The sequence below is a fragment of the Oenanthe melanoleuca genome, chromosome 2 (genome assembly GCF_029582105.1).
Source record: "Oenanthe melanoleuca isolate GR-GAL-2019-014 chromosome 2, OMel1.0, whole genome shotgun sequence".
Taxonomy (NCBI): domain Eukaryota; kingdom Metazoa; phylum Chordata; class Aves; order Passeriformes; family Muscicapidae; genus Oenanthe; species Oenanthe melanoleuca.
In genome coordinates this window covers 80,120,636-80,138,204 of record NC_079335.1, presented here as the reverse complement: position 1 = coordinate 80,138,204, position 17,569 = coordinate 80,120,636, and the positions used below count along the sequence as shown (strand labels likewise).

The window sequence follows — 17,569 nt, the reverse complement described above, 5'->3', positions numbered from 1 at the left end:
GAGCTAATTAAGTTCTAGCAAGCTTTAGGATTCTAATAATACCTTGCATGTCTGCTGTCCTCTTTATTTTTTTTTTTTTCCTGCTCAACCTATTACAAGATAATGGTTTTATTTCAGGACCAGCTTTATCTGTTATGATTTAGTGTGTGCTGGAATTTCTTGCTGAGCAAAGCAATGCACTCATATCAGCCATTTAGGTATGGAGCTCAAATTGATTGAAAGGAGGAAGGGAAAGAGTAATGAATGCTTAAAATGGCTTTACCTGAGCATGAATGCATGTGGTGGTGATGTCTCTTAATTTTTTCAGCCTACATGTGGAAGAGATGTCAGTTCCTTTCCTAAGCATTTAGTACATAAATTTCCAGTATACACTCAGCAATGGATTTCTTGCTGGAATGCCTGAAAAAAGCTTACACTGGGTGAGGAAGTGAAGGAGCAGCCCAGTAGGTGACTGGCCAACCTCAACTCACCACACAACTGCTGCAGCATGTCATGATGATAAAGAAATTGGGCTATAGTAATAAATCAATGCCAGATTATTCTTGAGTAAACACAGAGAATCAGGAAATTTGCTCATGGAGGGATAATTAGATGAAAATGTTCTGCCTGCTTATTCCAGAAGTAACATCTTCATTTTCCTCCCAACTTTCTAGAAGGTCATAAAATTCCTTAATCAGAAGATATTTTTCAATAGTGACATATAATTACTAGTCTTTATTAGGTTTTTGTTTCAGTACCTTAATTGGGAATGGAAGATGTACGGTCCACCATTCACATTTTGAGTAAGAAAAGGATTGGGAGATGAGATTTTTTTTCAGATGTAGAGGGATGAAAGGACATTACAGAGGCATTATATGTTTCTAAATAAATATCTTGTTTTGAGGTTAGGTTATATTTAGTTGCTTTGGAATTATACAAAAGGAAAATACTTGTCAGAGTACTGGTATTTATAGACAATGGATTTCCCTAATTTTACTTTTATATTTTCTTTTGAGTTGGACTTTTCAGTGGGAACAGGAAGCAGTACTCTTCAAAAATGCTCATTTTGAAATCCTGAGTTTTGATTCATAACTCCCAGACAGTTTTAAAGATGAGAAGAGTCTGCTAGTCAGGGGTAAATACCTATTTTGCAGTGACAAATAGTGATTAGGCCACTGACATTCAAATAGATAAGCACATTCCATCAGGTTCCTACACTGCATCTGACAAGGGATTTCTTAAAAGTAGGTTTTGCAAGTCCCCCACTTATGGTGGTGTCTGGAGGCAGTCATCAAAGGTTGTGCTTTGCTCTGATACCATTGTTACTTAATGTTTGGGGTGATTGAGTTAAGCCTAAGCTAACCTAAACAATTCTTTGGTTCTGTGATCTCTGAGAAGTCATTAAGGCTTCAGTAATGATGAAAACAGGAGTTATTCATAATGCATCTATTAGACTGCTGCAGTGCTTGCTGTATAACTTAATTTTGCTGGAGAGAGCACCAGTTTCTCTTTCCCATCCATTTCATAGATAATGTCTGGTTTCTGCCACACTGCTGAAAACATGCTGTTTTCATTGGCTGTTAATGTTGGACCAAGTTATTATTTCCAGGATGCTTGGACTTCATGTGTGTCCAAGGTGGTCAGTTTCCTCCTCTAGATTAGAATTCTAGAATAATTTTGGTTGGAAAAGACCTGTAAGATCAAGTCCAGCCATTAACCTAACACGCCAAGACCATGTTCCTAAGTGCACCATCTACATGTGGCTCTAAAATAGAAGAAGTGAACAGTAGCAATCCATGTCATTCTTTTGGAGCCAGGAGACAGGAAGGGTGTTTTCAACTAGCCTTGTGCCCAGCTGGTAATGCTGGTTCTCCTGCCATTCTCCCTATGGGTCCTTATGATGATCTATGCTTAGGAGAGGTTCCAGCCAGAGCTGCTGGCAGTGTTGGGACTGCAGGTGTCACCCTTGGTTTCTTCTTTGTAGCTGTGACCTGCAGGTATGTGTATCTGAGACCTGCTTGTAAGATGTTCAAGAGTTATCTCTGAACATCAGAGAGAGTTGTGAAGGATGGAGGGAGACAAATTCTTAGTTGGAGACCTCTGCTGGCATCTCCAAGTTTCTTCTGCTCAGTTCTGCAGTCTGAGAGGTGTTGGTGGAAGCCAAGAGCAGTTTGAGTATTACTTAAAATGTGAACACAGATTCTCAAAAGCACACACTGAGCCCTTCCCTGGTCACTGGCATTGATTTGGCAGCAGTCCATTGTGCTTACTAATGTTCTCAGGCCATCACAAGTCTTCCAAGGCACAGGATATATTATGGAAGATGACAAAGTCAGTGCAAGGTGACTTCACCATGTCTAGGGGATATCAGAAGAATTACCAGAGGTCATGATACTAAAAAGAACTCTATAAGATATATCAACGTGGCCTGAATGGAGCAAAAGTGTCCAAAATAAACATCAGATGTCTAGAAGGTCCAATTCCCTGAGTTTTTGGATACCTAATGTTTTGACCTCGTTTATTAATGTCACAGAGAAATTCAAGGTACATGTTCTTGTGGCATGAAATTACATAGAAGCAGCAGATACTGAGCACCTGTGAAACTTGTCAAAAAAGAATGCTGATGCTAAATGTATCCTCTGGGCTGATCCCAGTAGGTATCACTGCAGTCTAGCAGGGAAATAGCAGCTATTCATAAGGTACAAAGTGATGGTTGTGAACAGTGTAGTTGCTATGCACTAAAAAGCCACAACTGCAATTACATCTTGTAATGCAGTTTTAAAGCACATGTTTGCAAAGTACTGTGCATGCTTGATTTGCCTTTTAGTGGAACTGCAGAGTTGTGAATAAATAGCAGTAATTGAAAACTTGGCTCAAGCCTTTTCTTGGATAATTGTCACCTTTCAAAAATAACTGACTCATGGGTAATTTTCAAAAGGTATTTTGCATGTACTTGATGACTGAATGGTGTCTCTTGAATTAGTCAAAGAAAAAACCTCTCCAGCTTCTCTGCTTCTGCAAGCCAGAGGGCTTTGCTGGAGGTGTGCCAGTCAATTCAGTTGGGGGACAAAAAACCCAGCAACTTCTTTCCATCTCTTAAAAGCCACCTCCAATTTCTTCTGCTACTGCTTCACTTCTTACAGGAGCCTTCTCCTTCTCCCTGTTCCTGGTTCTGCAGCAAAGCTAAAGACTCTGCTTGTTCTTTGTAGCTGCTCTTTGAGGTCCAGTGTCCCTTAAACGACTGGGGGCATGTGTTTGCTGTGGTTTGCAGGAGTGTTTAAATAGTTACTCTTGACAAAGGGGATATCATATCAAATCAGTGGTCCAGGTGTGTATGCCATGAAAATAGCACCAATAAATAATAAGACTGCTAATAAAAAGTAATCTAGGCAGAAGTTTTAAAAAGCTGGTAATTGTAAGTTGTAAAAAGTTAAAATCTTGACACTGTCTTTTATTCCCTGTTCTTATGGTGATTCAAATGAGGCATTTATGCAACTCTGAAGTGTATTTTCATATTTAGGATGGGATGGCGGAGATCTATGCATTAATTTTGTTTCATTGCCCGATTTCTTCTTTCTAGATGTTCAGTGTTGCACTTTCAACATATGTTGTGGGCAGTACCCATAACAGTCTTAAGATCAAGCAGGGATTACCTGTAATGAATCAAATTATTAGCTGGATGACGCTAGGTAAGAAAATCTTCTCTCTCAAACTTTTATGCTGGCAAATTGTGATGTCTGGGTTGGGTGGGGGATGATGTCACATTTTCATTAGCATCTTATTTTCCTTTATCTGACTACTGATAGTTTTTCTGTATGTTTACTTTCCTAAGTGAGTTTTTTTGAGAAATATGTTAGTCTTCTAAAATATTATTCCTTTGTAAGTTTGTGATAAAATGCAAATGCCTTTGATTTGCAAATAGTTTTATCTTTTATTTTGATTGTTCTGAATATTTTGAAGAGCACTTTTAGGGATACAGAGGCATAAATTCCTTTTTTGTTTCACTTGGAGCTGGATATGGGCGATCTGAGATGTTCTGCCATCAATCCAGTTGAGCATAGGGAAATGACCAAAGGTTGTTGCTATAATTCAATGTGAACTTGAAGCTGCTGCAGATGGCAGTGACCTTTGGGGTGTGGAAGTGATTTTGGGAGCTGCCTTGAAAAATAGCTGTGAAATGATGATACAGTATGTTTGATATGTTACTATCTAATTATTAAAGAAAAAAGCAATTTGCAAGCATATGAGTTTTTCACCACTCAAAAAACTTAGTGTGATTAAACAGAGCAAATGGAATTGCTGCTGCAGTTCTGGAATGCAGTGAAGCAATACCTTTTATATTTCAGCTCCAAAATAATTTCTGTAGGGCTCCATTGGAAATTGTTAAGCATTGTTTATCCTGAGTGATCTGAAATTTGGGATTTGTTTTATAGCTAAACATATCCCATGTAAAGTTTGATAGCAGCTTTCTGCTCCAAGTCAAGATCAGGAATTTAATCATAGCTGAATGAAAGAACTGTGGCCCACGTTACCTACTTACTGGTTGTCTTGTACATTCCTATACTGGTGACATTGTTTTAACTTAAGCAGATCTTGTCAGTTTTAGCAATCCACCTTCTGTTTGAGCAAATGGATTCAAGATTAAGTTCAGTGGTTGTGATCAGTGTGTGTGAGCAATGCTTTCTTAGTAATGTATTTTTCTTCAGAGCATTTTCCTTTCCATCATGCTCCCCTAACTCTTTGTAGCCTGCTAAGCTAAATGGGGATCTCTGTGTGGATGAGTTTCTTGCAGTTGTAAAGTCAATGAAATCGATGAACTCCTGCTTGGCTTACTGGAGCAGGAATTGAGTGTAAAGGTTATATTTCTCTCCTGTGTAAGGATGAAAGAGAAACATTTTTCATGTAAGAGATGATTCAGGCAGTCAAAGAGGTTTAGAGTTATGAGGAAAAAGTATATTAGAAATTCTCTTTGTTGTGGCTGATGATAAAAATAAAGCTAACAGTGAAGTAAACTGTAGGTACTCAAAATGTCTACTTGCTGCCACAGTAGTACTGAATATTTTAGCAAAGTCTTGCAGACTGGAAGTAACCATTCTAAGTGAATATGATATACAAGATAGGAGCTCTGTGTACTTGCTGAAATTGCTTTCCAGAAATAAGCAGGTAAAACACTAAGGCATCCAACATGTCCTCAGTACTCTTGGAGAGAAATGCCTTTACCATAGCCACAACTAGCCCCTGCCTTGTTGCCAGTGAGTACCACAAATACTCTATTGTAGCTTTTCCAAGGTTAGTGGGATTACAGGTGGTCCAACTCCTTTTTAACTTTTTGCTTAGTTGTGGAAGAATGGCACTGTTGCTGGACTCTCATTTTGCATATCTGTGTATTTATAGAACTAGAAACACTCAGTTATCAGTGTTCATAATAATACTGATTTATTATTATGTCAGAATAACAATAACACTTCTGAAGTTTTCTAGGGATTTTTTTTTTGCTTCTCAGCTGTTTATCCAGATTAATATGGAGCCTGGTTTTTTGGTGGTTTTTGTGTTGGTTTTTTTTTTTTGTTTTTTTGGTTTTTTTTTTGGTTTTTTTTTTGTTTTGTTTTTGTGTTTGTTTGTTTGTTTTTTGGGGGGGGGAAAGACTGATATTTGAGGAACCAGGCAAATGATTAGTGATGGCTGGATTCCTGGCCTGTGTCCAAGTGGCTTTAGCTGTAACACTGTATGGTTCATACAGTATACTTAACTGCAAACGTAGAGGCAAAACCAGGAGGTGTAACATTAATTTCAACTGCTTCCTATGTTTTTCAGAATCATCTTAATATTAGAAGATATTTCTAAATGAATGCATATTATGTCTTAAAATTTGAATCTGTGGAAATCTATCATAGCAACTTGCCAAATTTTGAAGAATTTGGTGCCACAACTGTGTACAGAGGTTATATACAGAGGTTTGTGGAGGTCAGCCAGAAACCTACATATCTTTTTGATTAATATCTGATGTAACACATCAGAGATGGAAGGGAGAGACTAATTATCACCTACTAGCCACTCATTTGTTCTCATCTATGATTGCAGTCAGAGTGATACACATCTGATATGGTCGGTGTCATTCACAGGGGCCAGTTGCCATGCTGAATTTATTTCCAACTGTTCTGATTTTCAGTGAGGTCTCTGGAGTTCCTCCTTGAATTGGGCCTTCTTGGAACCCCTTGAAGTCATTTGTTCTGTAGTTGTAGTAGTGGCCAAGGCTGAAAGCCAGGAGATAAAATATACTGACCCACAGGACTTAGGAACCTCTTCTCCTCTCTTTCATTGATATGTTTGCTATAAATCCTAATGTATACCATGATGACAATCACAAGCGAGTACTTTCCATTTCTTATAGTTTAGTGTTCCTTAGAGTGGTTATTAATTTTGACTTACTGTTGATGTAACCTTTTAATGATTCAGTAATGTGAAGTTACTGTACTGCAATGAAGAATCATGTGAATGTTGTCAGTACACTTTTTTATAAACATGCAGTTTTCATATTTTAAAGAAAATCAGGTTTAAAGATTAAGTCATAATAATGCTTTTCCTTCTCCCTTTCCCTTTTTCAAGCATTGGCCATCTTTCCTGTTTTTCTTCCTCTTTACTCACTTTGGCAGTAGGCCAGTTACTAATTACAGAGGATAGAAGGCCAGGTTGGATGGGACTCTGAGCAACCTGATCCTAGTGGAAAGTGTCCCTGCCCATGGCAGGGGGGCTGGAACTAGCTGATATTAAGGGTCCCTTCCAACCCAAGCCTTTCAGTGATTCTAATCCAGTGGAGCAGTGGCTTTGTCACTGCAGCCTTTGAGCTGGCAGAGGTCCTCAGGGCTGTGGTAAGTGGTTTTCAGAGTAGTATTAAACAGTCAGGTTTGGTTGGGTTTTAGGGTAGTGCTTCTGCATCATCTTAAACATCAGTTCATGAGAAATTATAAAGGCTGTGGCCTAGAGAAAGGGAACTGAAATTACTTTTGATGAATGTGAAGCATTCCAAGCATTGGATTTTCTTTAGCAAAAGGAACTTCTGAAACTAGAGGGTCATATGTGATCTGTATTGTATTTCTGTGCATAAAATGTCAACATTTGAGGAAAGTTATCTTTGTTACTGAGGATGAAATGTTTTGCATGTTGTGACTGATGGATCTCTTTTCATTATTGCAGTTTTTTCCCCAGTGTTGCTGCTACTGAGCCCCACGTTTCTCTTTGAGAGACTTTTCAGCATATTGCTCTCCCTGATGTCCACCTACCTGCTCCTCAGCACAGGGTACTTCATTCTTACTCTATTTTTGTTGGTTTTACATATGAAAATACAGGGCTCTATGTGAAAATGCTTCTTCTCATGCATGTTGCTGTTAAAGGTATATCATGTGCTTCCAGCATTTATCTCCTTGTTAATTTACTAAATAAAATTTCAGGGGAACTTTCATGTTCTTCCTTGTATTATAAACACAGTTTGTTGACATTCCTTTCAACTAGACAAGGCAGTGGCTGGAAGGGTGTGTGTTCAAACAATCTTGCACCAAAATAAGAAAGTCTGTTTTAGTTTATGCCTTTTTTTGTTTTGACATGTGCTTTTCTGCCCTTAAACAAAAGGAAATAGCTTCTCTTCCAGCTGCTCAGCACTGGTGTCTAGTTATGGCTTAAATGATGTGTGCCAGGAAACAGGTTGTCCTAAAATGAGGGAAAATTTTATTCTGAGAGATTTTTGTGGAAGTAGTTGGTTTTTTTTCAAAGGGATGTTGTTTCCCATAAAGACTAGACCTTGCTTCTTTTTGGATAAAAGTCAATTTCTCTGGTGTTTTAAATGAGGAAAACACTGCCAGCCAACCCTTTCTTTTTTCTCAGACTTGGTAGCTCTTAAGAGCATAATTAATGGGGAGTATAGGAACTGTTCTTTCCGCCTCCCCTCCCACTTATCCTCTGGATTTAATTACACTGGAAAATTAAGTGGAATAAAACATCTTGCAGCAGACATTTTGCAATAGCTGCCTCCTATGGATACTCTTATTTTAGTTGAAGCATCTCCTTTTTTTTTCCCCCAGTCTTCTGGCTCCCCTTCCTCCCACTTCTCTGTTAAGATTTTGATCCTAATGTTACTCCTGGCTGCACACACATTCTTGCACTCAACCTTCTTAGCCTGTGCTGGCTACTGGATAAAGCGTGAATGTTGTTATCTCTGAGCCTGGCAATCTCCCTCTTTGTATTTTGGCCCTGTAGCAGAGCACATAAATGCTGAAGCTCTCTGCTGTCTTCGTACAACATCCAAATAGATGAAAAAGATTTGGAACTATTCTTAAAAAAGAAAAAAAAATCCAAGGCACTGGTGCCAAAAGTATCCAGTGTTTCTCTCCTCAGTGCCCTCTTCTACCATGTCCTGATAACCCAGCACATTGCCTGGGTAATTGCAGTGACTCTTTAGGGGAGTTAAGTGGAAATACTGAAGCCAGCTGAAGAGCATGGTTGCATACAACCACTTGTCATGGAGTCTGTTAAACGCATTTAATCTGAAGGCAACTGTAGACCATTAAAAGGGTTGTAGTGTTTCTGTTACTGACAGCAAACTGTCGTCTTCATCTTTAGCTGCCTGCTCTTCTGATGATTAAAGTGGAAATGTCTATTTAAAATATTTTCTTCCAGTTTGAAACTGCTTTGTAGCCCAACAGAAACAATACCAAGATTGACTGCAATGATTTCCTTATTTTTTGACAAAGAGGTGTTTGTTTAAGAAGGAAAAAATAAATAGGGAAACATTTACAATTTTGTCAGTATCAGTATTTTAATTTTATCCTGAAAGAAGAAAGCTGGGAGGTACCATGAAATGCAACTGGAGAAACTAAATATTGTCCAAATTTCAGTCTACACCCTTATGTTATCTGGGGATATTAATCTCTCACATAAATGTACTCATACTTCGAAATTTGAGTGCAGTAGGAGCCACAAGTACTCCTCAGAGTTTGGGGGTGTAGCTAGAACAGCTTAGTGGCCATGGTTGGAGTGTGACTTGATGCTGCTATTGTGCAGGATCGGAATGCAGTGAAGAAAAGAACAAGTGAAATGTGATACTCTTTTTATCATACAGATGTCTCTTTCCTTAGAACCAAACTGAGATCACCATAATAAGTTTGTGTGATTGGGTCCTAAAGAGACACAATCTCTAGCTGCTGTTTAAGTTGAACTGTAACTCTTCAGTTCCAAGTCCCTGACATTGCAAAATATTCTATTTTGTGAAAATTCATGTCAAGTATGGGTTTTTTCCTGTTTCATTTAACTCTATTCCAGTTTTGTTAAAATTTAAAAAGGCACTCATCCAGCAGTGTGGCATCCATTGAATAAAAAAATGTAAAACATGACAAAGCTGAAGCAAATTCTGTTTCTCCTACTTTTGCCATTTAACTACTTTATGGCTTTAAAATTCAACCAACTGTGGGTATTCAGAAATGAATAGGGAAGAACAGGGACAATGCCACTAGGTCTTGATATATCCTTTGTGTGAAGAAAAAAGAAAAGAAACATGTCAGCATTTGATGTTAATTAGTTGTCAGGGACTTATGATTATTGCATTGCTTTTCAGATATGAAGCTCTCTTTCCACTGGCACTGTTTGGTTTGATGTTTGTGTGGATAAATATGGAACAAGAAGCACTGCAGCACTATGGTCTTTCACTGAAACCAAAGGTAACAGCTCTTAATAGATATATCAATTTAATTAACAGCTTTTGTTGTTGTTGTTGAGGATATAATAAATATTCTGAGTGGTTTTCAGAGAGCAAAATTACAATTAGTGTGATGCCACGATTGCAGCTGAAGGTGTTTAGCATCTGTGGGATGTATTTTCTCTTCCACTCTAGAACCCATTCTGTCCTTTGCATCTTGTTACAAGGCATCTGTGATGCTTCCCTCTGCTGTTATTCTGGTGTTCTCTTCATTGTAAAATAAAATTCTATTTAAGTAGTATTAAACAGTGAGGGACACTTAACAAATCAAATGCAAATGAAAACACAGGTTGGCTATAATTATGTTTTAAGTTGTCAACATGTCAACATTCACTTGAAACTTTTGGTTTCAGATGAAAGGAATGATAATGCTTACCCCTGCTTTGTGTTTTTACATTAGAAAATATCATCCCTAGAATGCCTGTTAATATATGCTGCAAAGTAAATCTTGTATTTGAGAATGCAGCTCAATTCTCTGATGATGAGAGATTATTTTAAATTAAAATGTTATCAGTCTTGAGTGTCTATTGCTTGATTTTTTTTTTTTTTTCCTTTTTCCCATTGTAAAGCAGTTCACTGACCTCTTAAATTCCATGAAGATAATTTCTCTTCAAGTCAAGTGATATTGTGCTTAGGACTGAGTAAAGGAGATGGAGAGTACTTTACTATTTTCACTCACAGAATTAGTCAAATGAGGGTAATTGCAGTCTTTTATTTCTGAGGATCTTTATCCTTATGCTCATGTGAGCAGTGGAAGTGTATGTGTGTAGGAGGAATATTTCTGCTGAAAAAAGATGATTATAAGTCTGAGGCACAGAAGTTCATTTTTAGTGTTGATAACAGCGGAAGCTTCACTGTTCATTTGATCATCTCACTTGTACAGTCTTTCTGGCAGATTCATTAATTCATTAAAGTATAATGAAAACATGGGGAGGGTTGCAGTCCTTAGTATTATACTCTAATAACAGGTGATAAGGAAATAGGTTTCTTTCGCATTCATTTCAGTAAAAATGTGGTGGCTCTGTCCAAGTTCATTTGTTCATATTTGGTGTTGATTCCTTCTGCTGTCTTTCCAGCTTGCTGTTTTCAACTTCACCTGTGCTATGGATATAACTCAGTTTCGACAGCTCCACCTGGATGATGTCCGGAGGTCCTTCTTCTTTGTATCCTTTGGCTGGTTGCTGCACTTCAGGACAAAAAAAGGCTTTGTTTCAAAAGGACCTTCAGTCAAAATTTGTAGCCTGGTAGTCACTGAGAACAGAAGCTGGTAAAGATGGTTTGACTTATATCGCTCAAAAGGCAATGGTCTCGTAGGCAGAGTAGTTAAAAATGCATTGCTTTAGAATCTGGCTCCTTGCCTACTTATGACCATTGCAGGTGAGGTACATTTGGAGTTCTGTTTTCAGTTTGGTTTTGTTTGATTGCATTTTGGCTGGAGGGAACTTGCTCACCCTCAAAAATCTGTTGAAATAGGTGATATTAAAGTTATTCTCATTTTCAGAGCATGGTACTATGTTAGGAAGCAGGTGTTAGGTACCAGGCAGATGAAATAGGAAGGAAAGTTCCTGCAGGCTCATAGTGAAACATGTTCCCAGAATCTGGCCTAGAATTTTTTATATCTCAAGTGATTTCTGCTGTTATAAATTATATGGTCTATAGGAGGGAAGAGCTGCTTGTTCACTAACACAGCAGTTAGCTTGCATTCCTGTAACTGATCCTGAAGCTGATTTGGGTTTTTTTAAAATACTATACATTGATAACATTGTCATTTTTCTTTTTTATTGTGGGATTGCCATTAAGTGAGAGCTGTTTGGTTGCAAGGATGGTGGATGGGCAAATGGAAGAGCAAGTGAGCCAGTCTAGGACATAGAGGGGGTTTAGTGCAGGTGAGTTACTGTAGCTAGGGAGGAAGTTGTCTCAATATTGGTTCCTGCAGGAACAGACTTTATAGCTTGTCAGACAAGCAGATCTGAGAGGGTGGGTCACAGTCACAGAGTCCGTGCTTTTGGATTTTGGGACTGTGTTGTTGGACATTGGAACCTGTAGCAGAGAAAGTGTAACAGATATGAATTTAAGAAGGCAGATTAATGCTAAGAAAGAAGGCAAAACAATTTTCTAGGTGTTTGATGCTTGTCTTTGCTTTAGTATACATAAGAGCTGAAACCCCTTGTAATAAATTCAACAATTTCATTTGCTCTTTTAACAAAAATATGCTAACTTTAGTAAAGCTACTGCTGTCAGTTGCTAAATACTAGTAAAAGAAAAAAAACAACTAATCCAACTGTATTTTTTAACAGTACTTCTTTAACACTGGAATGTAGCTGTGCTGGTTTTGGCTGGAGTTAATTTTCTTCATAGTAGCTAGTGTGAAGATATGTTTTGCATTTGTGATGACAACAATGTTGATAATACAGTGTCAAGGCCTTTTCTGCTCCTCACACTGCCCCACAAGTGAGCACTACTTTAATGTAAAACACTTGAATGTGTTTTGCTCAGCTCCTGAAAAAATAACCAATTTGTAGATCTCCTTTGCCTGCTCGAAACATGTTGTGACTTTTTAAAATTTAAATGCTGTTTAATGTTTAGAAATAGTAGTATTAGAGGAGAAACCTTTTCTATTAGAACAGTCATACTGCAGCTATGACCCTGTGAGCTGTGTGTCTTTAGGTTTTCCCAAGGCTCCTGTATATAGCCCAGTAGCTGGCATCTGCTGAGAAATCACAGAGCCTGGTCTTAGAGGAAAAGGTTCAGATTGCCTATGCTTACATTTTGATTAGACCTATGTTTTACTGGTATTTTCTTTTTAACTTGGTATTTTCTGGTTTTATTGCAGACCTGCTCTTATAAATCTCAACTGGCAGAGCTGTGCTAGGCTGTTAGACTGCTGTGTTACTAAACTTGAAATTATGTGAGCCTCTTGGGAAGCTTGATTTCTACAGTTATGCTGACCTAATCCTTCCAAAATATTGCATGCAGAATCCCAATGATTCTACTGAACAGTTGGTAACAAATTGTTTATGGAGAGACTTAAATGATCCACTGCAGGAGCTATAACAGGAGCAAAAGGACCAGAGGGACCTCTGGCAACAGCAGGCCATCCTCACTGACTTATGACACTCTGCCTTATGCAAAATAAGTTAAAAACCATTCTTCAGCTGAAGCCTTGTGAGCTATAATGGGCTCCAATGAGCTCATGAGCAAGAAAAATACCTTTCATGGGCTCATGTAGCAGCAAGTGTTGTATATAGATGAAAAAGGTAGGGTTTATCAAAAAACTTCTAGCTGTACAGATGCTACTGAAGCCATCCTCCCTCAAGTGAGGAAAAAATGAGAGTCCCATATTGCCATGCATAGACTCAGCATAATCTTTGGACTAAAAAATCTATAGTAAGGAGAGCATAGGAACCTCTAGCCTATTTTTAATAGTCATGGTCAGTTCCTCAATAAAAGAACCTCTTCCATGGTCAGTTTCTCAATAAAGCCATCTCTTTTGGTGTGCAGGACACATGCATGTGTCATTACTTTCTACAAAATCATGTGTTTGAGTTTGTGGTCCAGGGATGTTCCTGTCTTGCTGGGCAGGGACCCAAAAAGCCAGCTGCAGCTTTCTTAAAGGTTCCTCAAGACAGGCTCTAAAACCTTACCTAGGCAATCTGTGTGCTTTAAAATTGATACAGTTGTGTGTGAAATCTAGAGAAGAGCTAAAAAATACTTTGGTTTTCTTAATGCACTGGGAACCTGCAACAGTGAATCAACTTCTTGTGGTTTCATGATAGATTTTGAAAGTCAATTGAAATGAAGAAGGAGAAATGCTGGTTTTATTTTATTGCAGCCATTTCTGTAGTGTATTTTCCTTAAATACATCTAGGTTTTCTTCATAGTGACAGCCTTTTTTGGCACTGGGAACATAGCTTCTATTAACAGGTAAATCTTGTTAATTTATTTGAAGCACAGAGTACAAAAATTTCTTCCTGCAGTTGATGTACTAAATGTAAATTTATTTAGCAAAATCAGAGCAGCAGAATCAAAGCAGTAATCAGTGGAAGGATAACAATTTATTTTGTTTCTGCTCTCTGCAACATCTTCCCTAAGAGCCTGAGCTTGTTGGTTGTGAGGTTGTCTCAATTCCATTAGATGTTATTGACATAATGAGCAGGGAGAGCTTGGTTGCCCACCAACAGCATGGCACCTTGAAAAACACAGAGAAAAACTGTAGAGAAAGAAAGGTGAGGTTGGCAGGCCCTGCTGATTTAATATTTCATCAAGAGAAGATAAAATTGGAAGCCTTGTTTAAAAATGTATATACAGCCCAGTGTATTACAGGGTAATTAAGGGCTTGGTTTTTTTAATCAAAAACACCATTTCCAAGATATGTAATGTCTTTGTCATGTTTCTCTAGTTTTGATCCTGCTTCTGTCTATTGTTTCTTGACTGTGTTCAGTCCCTTCATGATGGGAGGCTTACTTTTACTGAAGGTTAGTAATCTTACCTTGGTGTAATTTTCTCAAAGAACTGTGGAATAAATAACATATCACATATGTGGTTGCTAGTTTGCAGTTCACAAAACCATATATATGTATTTGAGCTTCATTAGGTTTCTTAAACATGTGTGAAGCTTTCAGTCTTTTTAGTGTTTCTAGAGAGATCATTCTCTTTTCTGAAAGAGAAGCTGCAGTGCATTGAAGTATAATTGAACAGCATTAGGCCAGTTTATTGTATTAAAATGGAAATTTCAAATGTTGAAAATACTTAAATAATTTTTGAAGTTATAAGCTTTTCCTGTAGTGTGATATCAACAGAAACATTGAGGATGTATATAATTAGCTATATGTATATTACATTAAATAGCGACATTGAATGTTCAGTATACTGATTAGTTTGTCATTTTACAATGGCTATTATTTTTGATATTTTTTAATAGTCTGTCAGAGATTGGATTGCACTTCTGGTTTGCAGGAGAGGTGTAATAGTGCCTTTCTAGTACTGAGTAAAGGATCTGCCAGAGGGGTGAAGTGGAACACAGTATTACTAAAATAAGCAGTATTTCCTAGCACTGTTTTCTGCTGCTTCTGTCCCAGAGAAAGCAGACTGAAGTTACAGATACACTGCATGTTGTCCTGCAGGACACAGATCAATAGTGCAAACATTCTGGATGCCAGTAGACAAGTTTTATACACTGCTAACAAAAGGATTGCAAATCAGCTTTGGAAAGAGCAAAAGGCAACATTCATGTTTTCTAGTCTGTTTATTTATTAGTTTACTGAGCCATTTACATTTGCATGACTTGGCTCTGGAGGGGCAGTGTGACCCTTGTCTTATTGAATGCCTTCTGTATTTAGACTTTCTTATGGTTGTTTTGAGATTTGTCCTTTCACAATTGGAGCTCTGCAGCCTGTCATGTGAGATGCTGGATCTGAATAGTTCTGTCTTCTAGCCTTGCTGAAGTATTTATCACTAGTGGTACAATGGATAAATGAAGTGAGAATGTTTTAATTATTATTTTCAAAATTACCTCGTGGCTTATTTCACTGCAGTTCAGCTATGACCATGGAAGGGGGTTTATATTAATTAACTGAAAATGTTCCTGCAAAATTATTTTCTACCATGTCTAGCCAATATTTTATTTTGTAACATACCCATTCTGTGATAATTTCAAAACAGGAAAATGTTTCCACAATCTGCCCATGTTATTTTTGTAAATATGACTATAAGCCAAAATGTATCTTGTGTTTTGAACAGGTTGCAATCCCATTTGTTCTGGTATCATGTGCTTTTGAAGCTGTTCAAGTCACAACACAGCTGTCTTCTAAGAGGTACATTACATACTGTATTTCTGCATTAGTAAGGGTTTCAAATCTATTTTGCAAGAATTCAGAATTTTCAAATCTCCATATAAACTTTTTTAAAAAATCAATTAGATCTCATTGTTGCTTTTATTTGTTATTAGGGCTTGGGGTTTTGTTCAGTGATTTCTGCAAGCTCAGGGCTATTTTCCTTAGAGATAAATGAGTATAAATTTAACTGTTGGCCTTGTCTGAAACAATCAGATATTTAATATTCTTCATTGGCAAAACACAGAAGGACCTTTTTCCTCCTTAATGTTAAAAATGAGCCGGATTTAAAGTCTGATGTTTTTTACTTTATACCACATCTCTGCATACAACATAGTATTTTTTTTATATAGCCCATTTTAAATAACGAATTTATAGCTTTGTAGCACTGACCTCACCACAAACAGCATAAAAAAAAAGCACTGAATGTCCTTGCATTTCAGTTCAGTGCTTCCCAGATGTGTTCAGCATTATATATTTTTTGCAGTTGGAGCAGATGGCTGCCAGTCCTTTCCATATCTCTAAGGACTTTTCAGAGATGAAAGTATGGGTGCCCAGCCTCACAGAGTGCTGTATCCAGACTTAAAATATCTCATGTTTTTCCTGTCTCAAGACTTTTATGTTGCTAGCCCTGCTCAACCCATTCAGCAGACCTGGTGCACATGACTGAATCCTCACCTCATGGTGTGATATTATGGATGGTGCTGAGATGGAGGAGCTCCCTGTCAGCCATGTGATTTTTGTCACCGTGGGATGTTGTGTGGGGTTGTCCAGAAGTCCTGCTGTGTGTGTCAGAAAACTTCAGGGATTTTTCTCCTGTGCATTTTCCAGCTGAGTGTGAGGAAGCTGCCCTTGCTTGCTGTGTTGCCCAATGCTTTTCTGTTTGCTTTCATCCTGCCTGCCCCTGCCTGTTTCTCCTTGTTCAACACTACCTGCTACCAAAAGAGAGGTGGGGCAGCCCAAAATCTGACTCTGTTGGAGTGGCAGCACAGCACTCCCCTCCCCTTCTATCTGCTCTGCCTCAGCTGTGTGTGCACTGTGCCTACATCATCCTTGGACCCTGAGGAAGGGTGTTCCTCCTCATCCCTAAGGCTTGTACAAGAGTAGGGCTGCATTGAGGACCTAGGATTGCTCAGATGACCAGCTAGTGGTTTCCATTTCTAGGGCTCAAGCATCATAAAGGTCAGCAGTTCCCAGTTTGTGAATGCTTGCCTTGGCAGCACTGGTGATATTGCACACTCTTATGGAATGTGTGTCTGAGTGTGTGAGAGGGGAAATGATGCATTTATGCCTGCATAAATCAGGGGACACAAATATTTCTGTGCCACTTTATGAGGCTGTGGCTGTAACTGTGTCTGCTGTTTGTGCCAGCTTCATGTAGCTGTGCTCAGGTAACAAATGCAGTGATGCTGCCCCAGCATCCACCTGGGAACAAAGCAGGAACTGCATGGCGCACCCAGGATCCCTGGAGAGGCTGTGCTCTGATTGGCAGCACATCCTGAAGCCTCTGCTCACTTCTTGCCGCTTTTGCTGCCCCTGCTAGATAAATTAAGCCATCACTGGGAACAATCTTGTCTTTGCAGTGTATAATCATGCCCTGAAATTAGTCTTGTCCTTCTGTTGTGAAAGGCTTCCTGCAGTTCAGAAGGGCAGAAAGTGGGTTTTTGTGATTTGGACAAATTGCCCCTAAACTCCCTGTTTACAGATTAAAGGCCTTTTTTTTTTTTTTTTTTTTTTTTTTTTTTTCTTCTTTTTTCTTCTTCCAGTGGGGAATATTCTGTCCCAATATGTTCTTGGAGTCTGTCTCTGGAAAAACAGCCCTCTGAGTGCTTCTTAGAGCACTATGATTGCAACATTCTATCCTAGCCATAGGTTAGCAGAGAGAAACCTTTCCCTATGTTGGTTTCCGTGTGTCTTTTCCCTGTTGTCCTGTTTCCCTGTGAGATACAGTTGGTTTGTTGCATCCTGATTTACTAATGAAGCAAAACTGATGTAGGCAATATCAGTGAGTTCC

The 17,569-nt window shown here is 38.4% G+C and overlaps 1 protein-coding gene across 1 annotated transcript in view; it reads left to right on the top strand.

Moving 5' to 3' along the window:
- The window catches only part of PIGN (phosphatidylinositol glycan anchor biosynthesis class N), a 96,946-nt gene that overhangs the window by 68,305 nt on the left and 11,072 nt on the right, over nucleotides 1–17,569 (top strand). Inside the window, exons 20-26 of the mRNA XM_056484351.1 lie at nucleotides 3,560–3,668; nucleotides 7,174–7,276; nucleotides 9,584–9,686; nucleotides 10,801–10,887; nucleotides 13,593–13,648; nucleotides 14,124–14,199; nucleotides 15,464–15,537. Coding sequence (XP_056340326.1) covers nucleotides 3,560–3,668; nucleotides 7,174–7,276; nucleotides 9,584–9,686; nucleotides 10,801–10,887; nucleotides 13,593–13,648; nucleotides 14,124–14,199; nucleotides 15,464–15,537 — 608 coding nt within the window. The remainder of the gene's footprint in view (nucleotides 1–3,559; nucleotides 3,669–7,173; nucleotides 7,277–9,583; nucleotides 9,687–10,800; nucleotides 10,888–13,592; nucleotides 13,649–14,123; nucleotides 14,200–15,463; nucleotides 15,538–17,569) is intronic.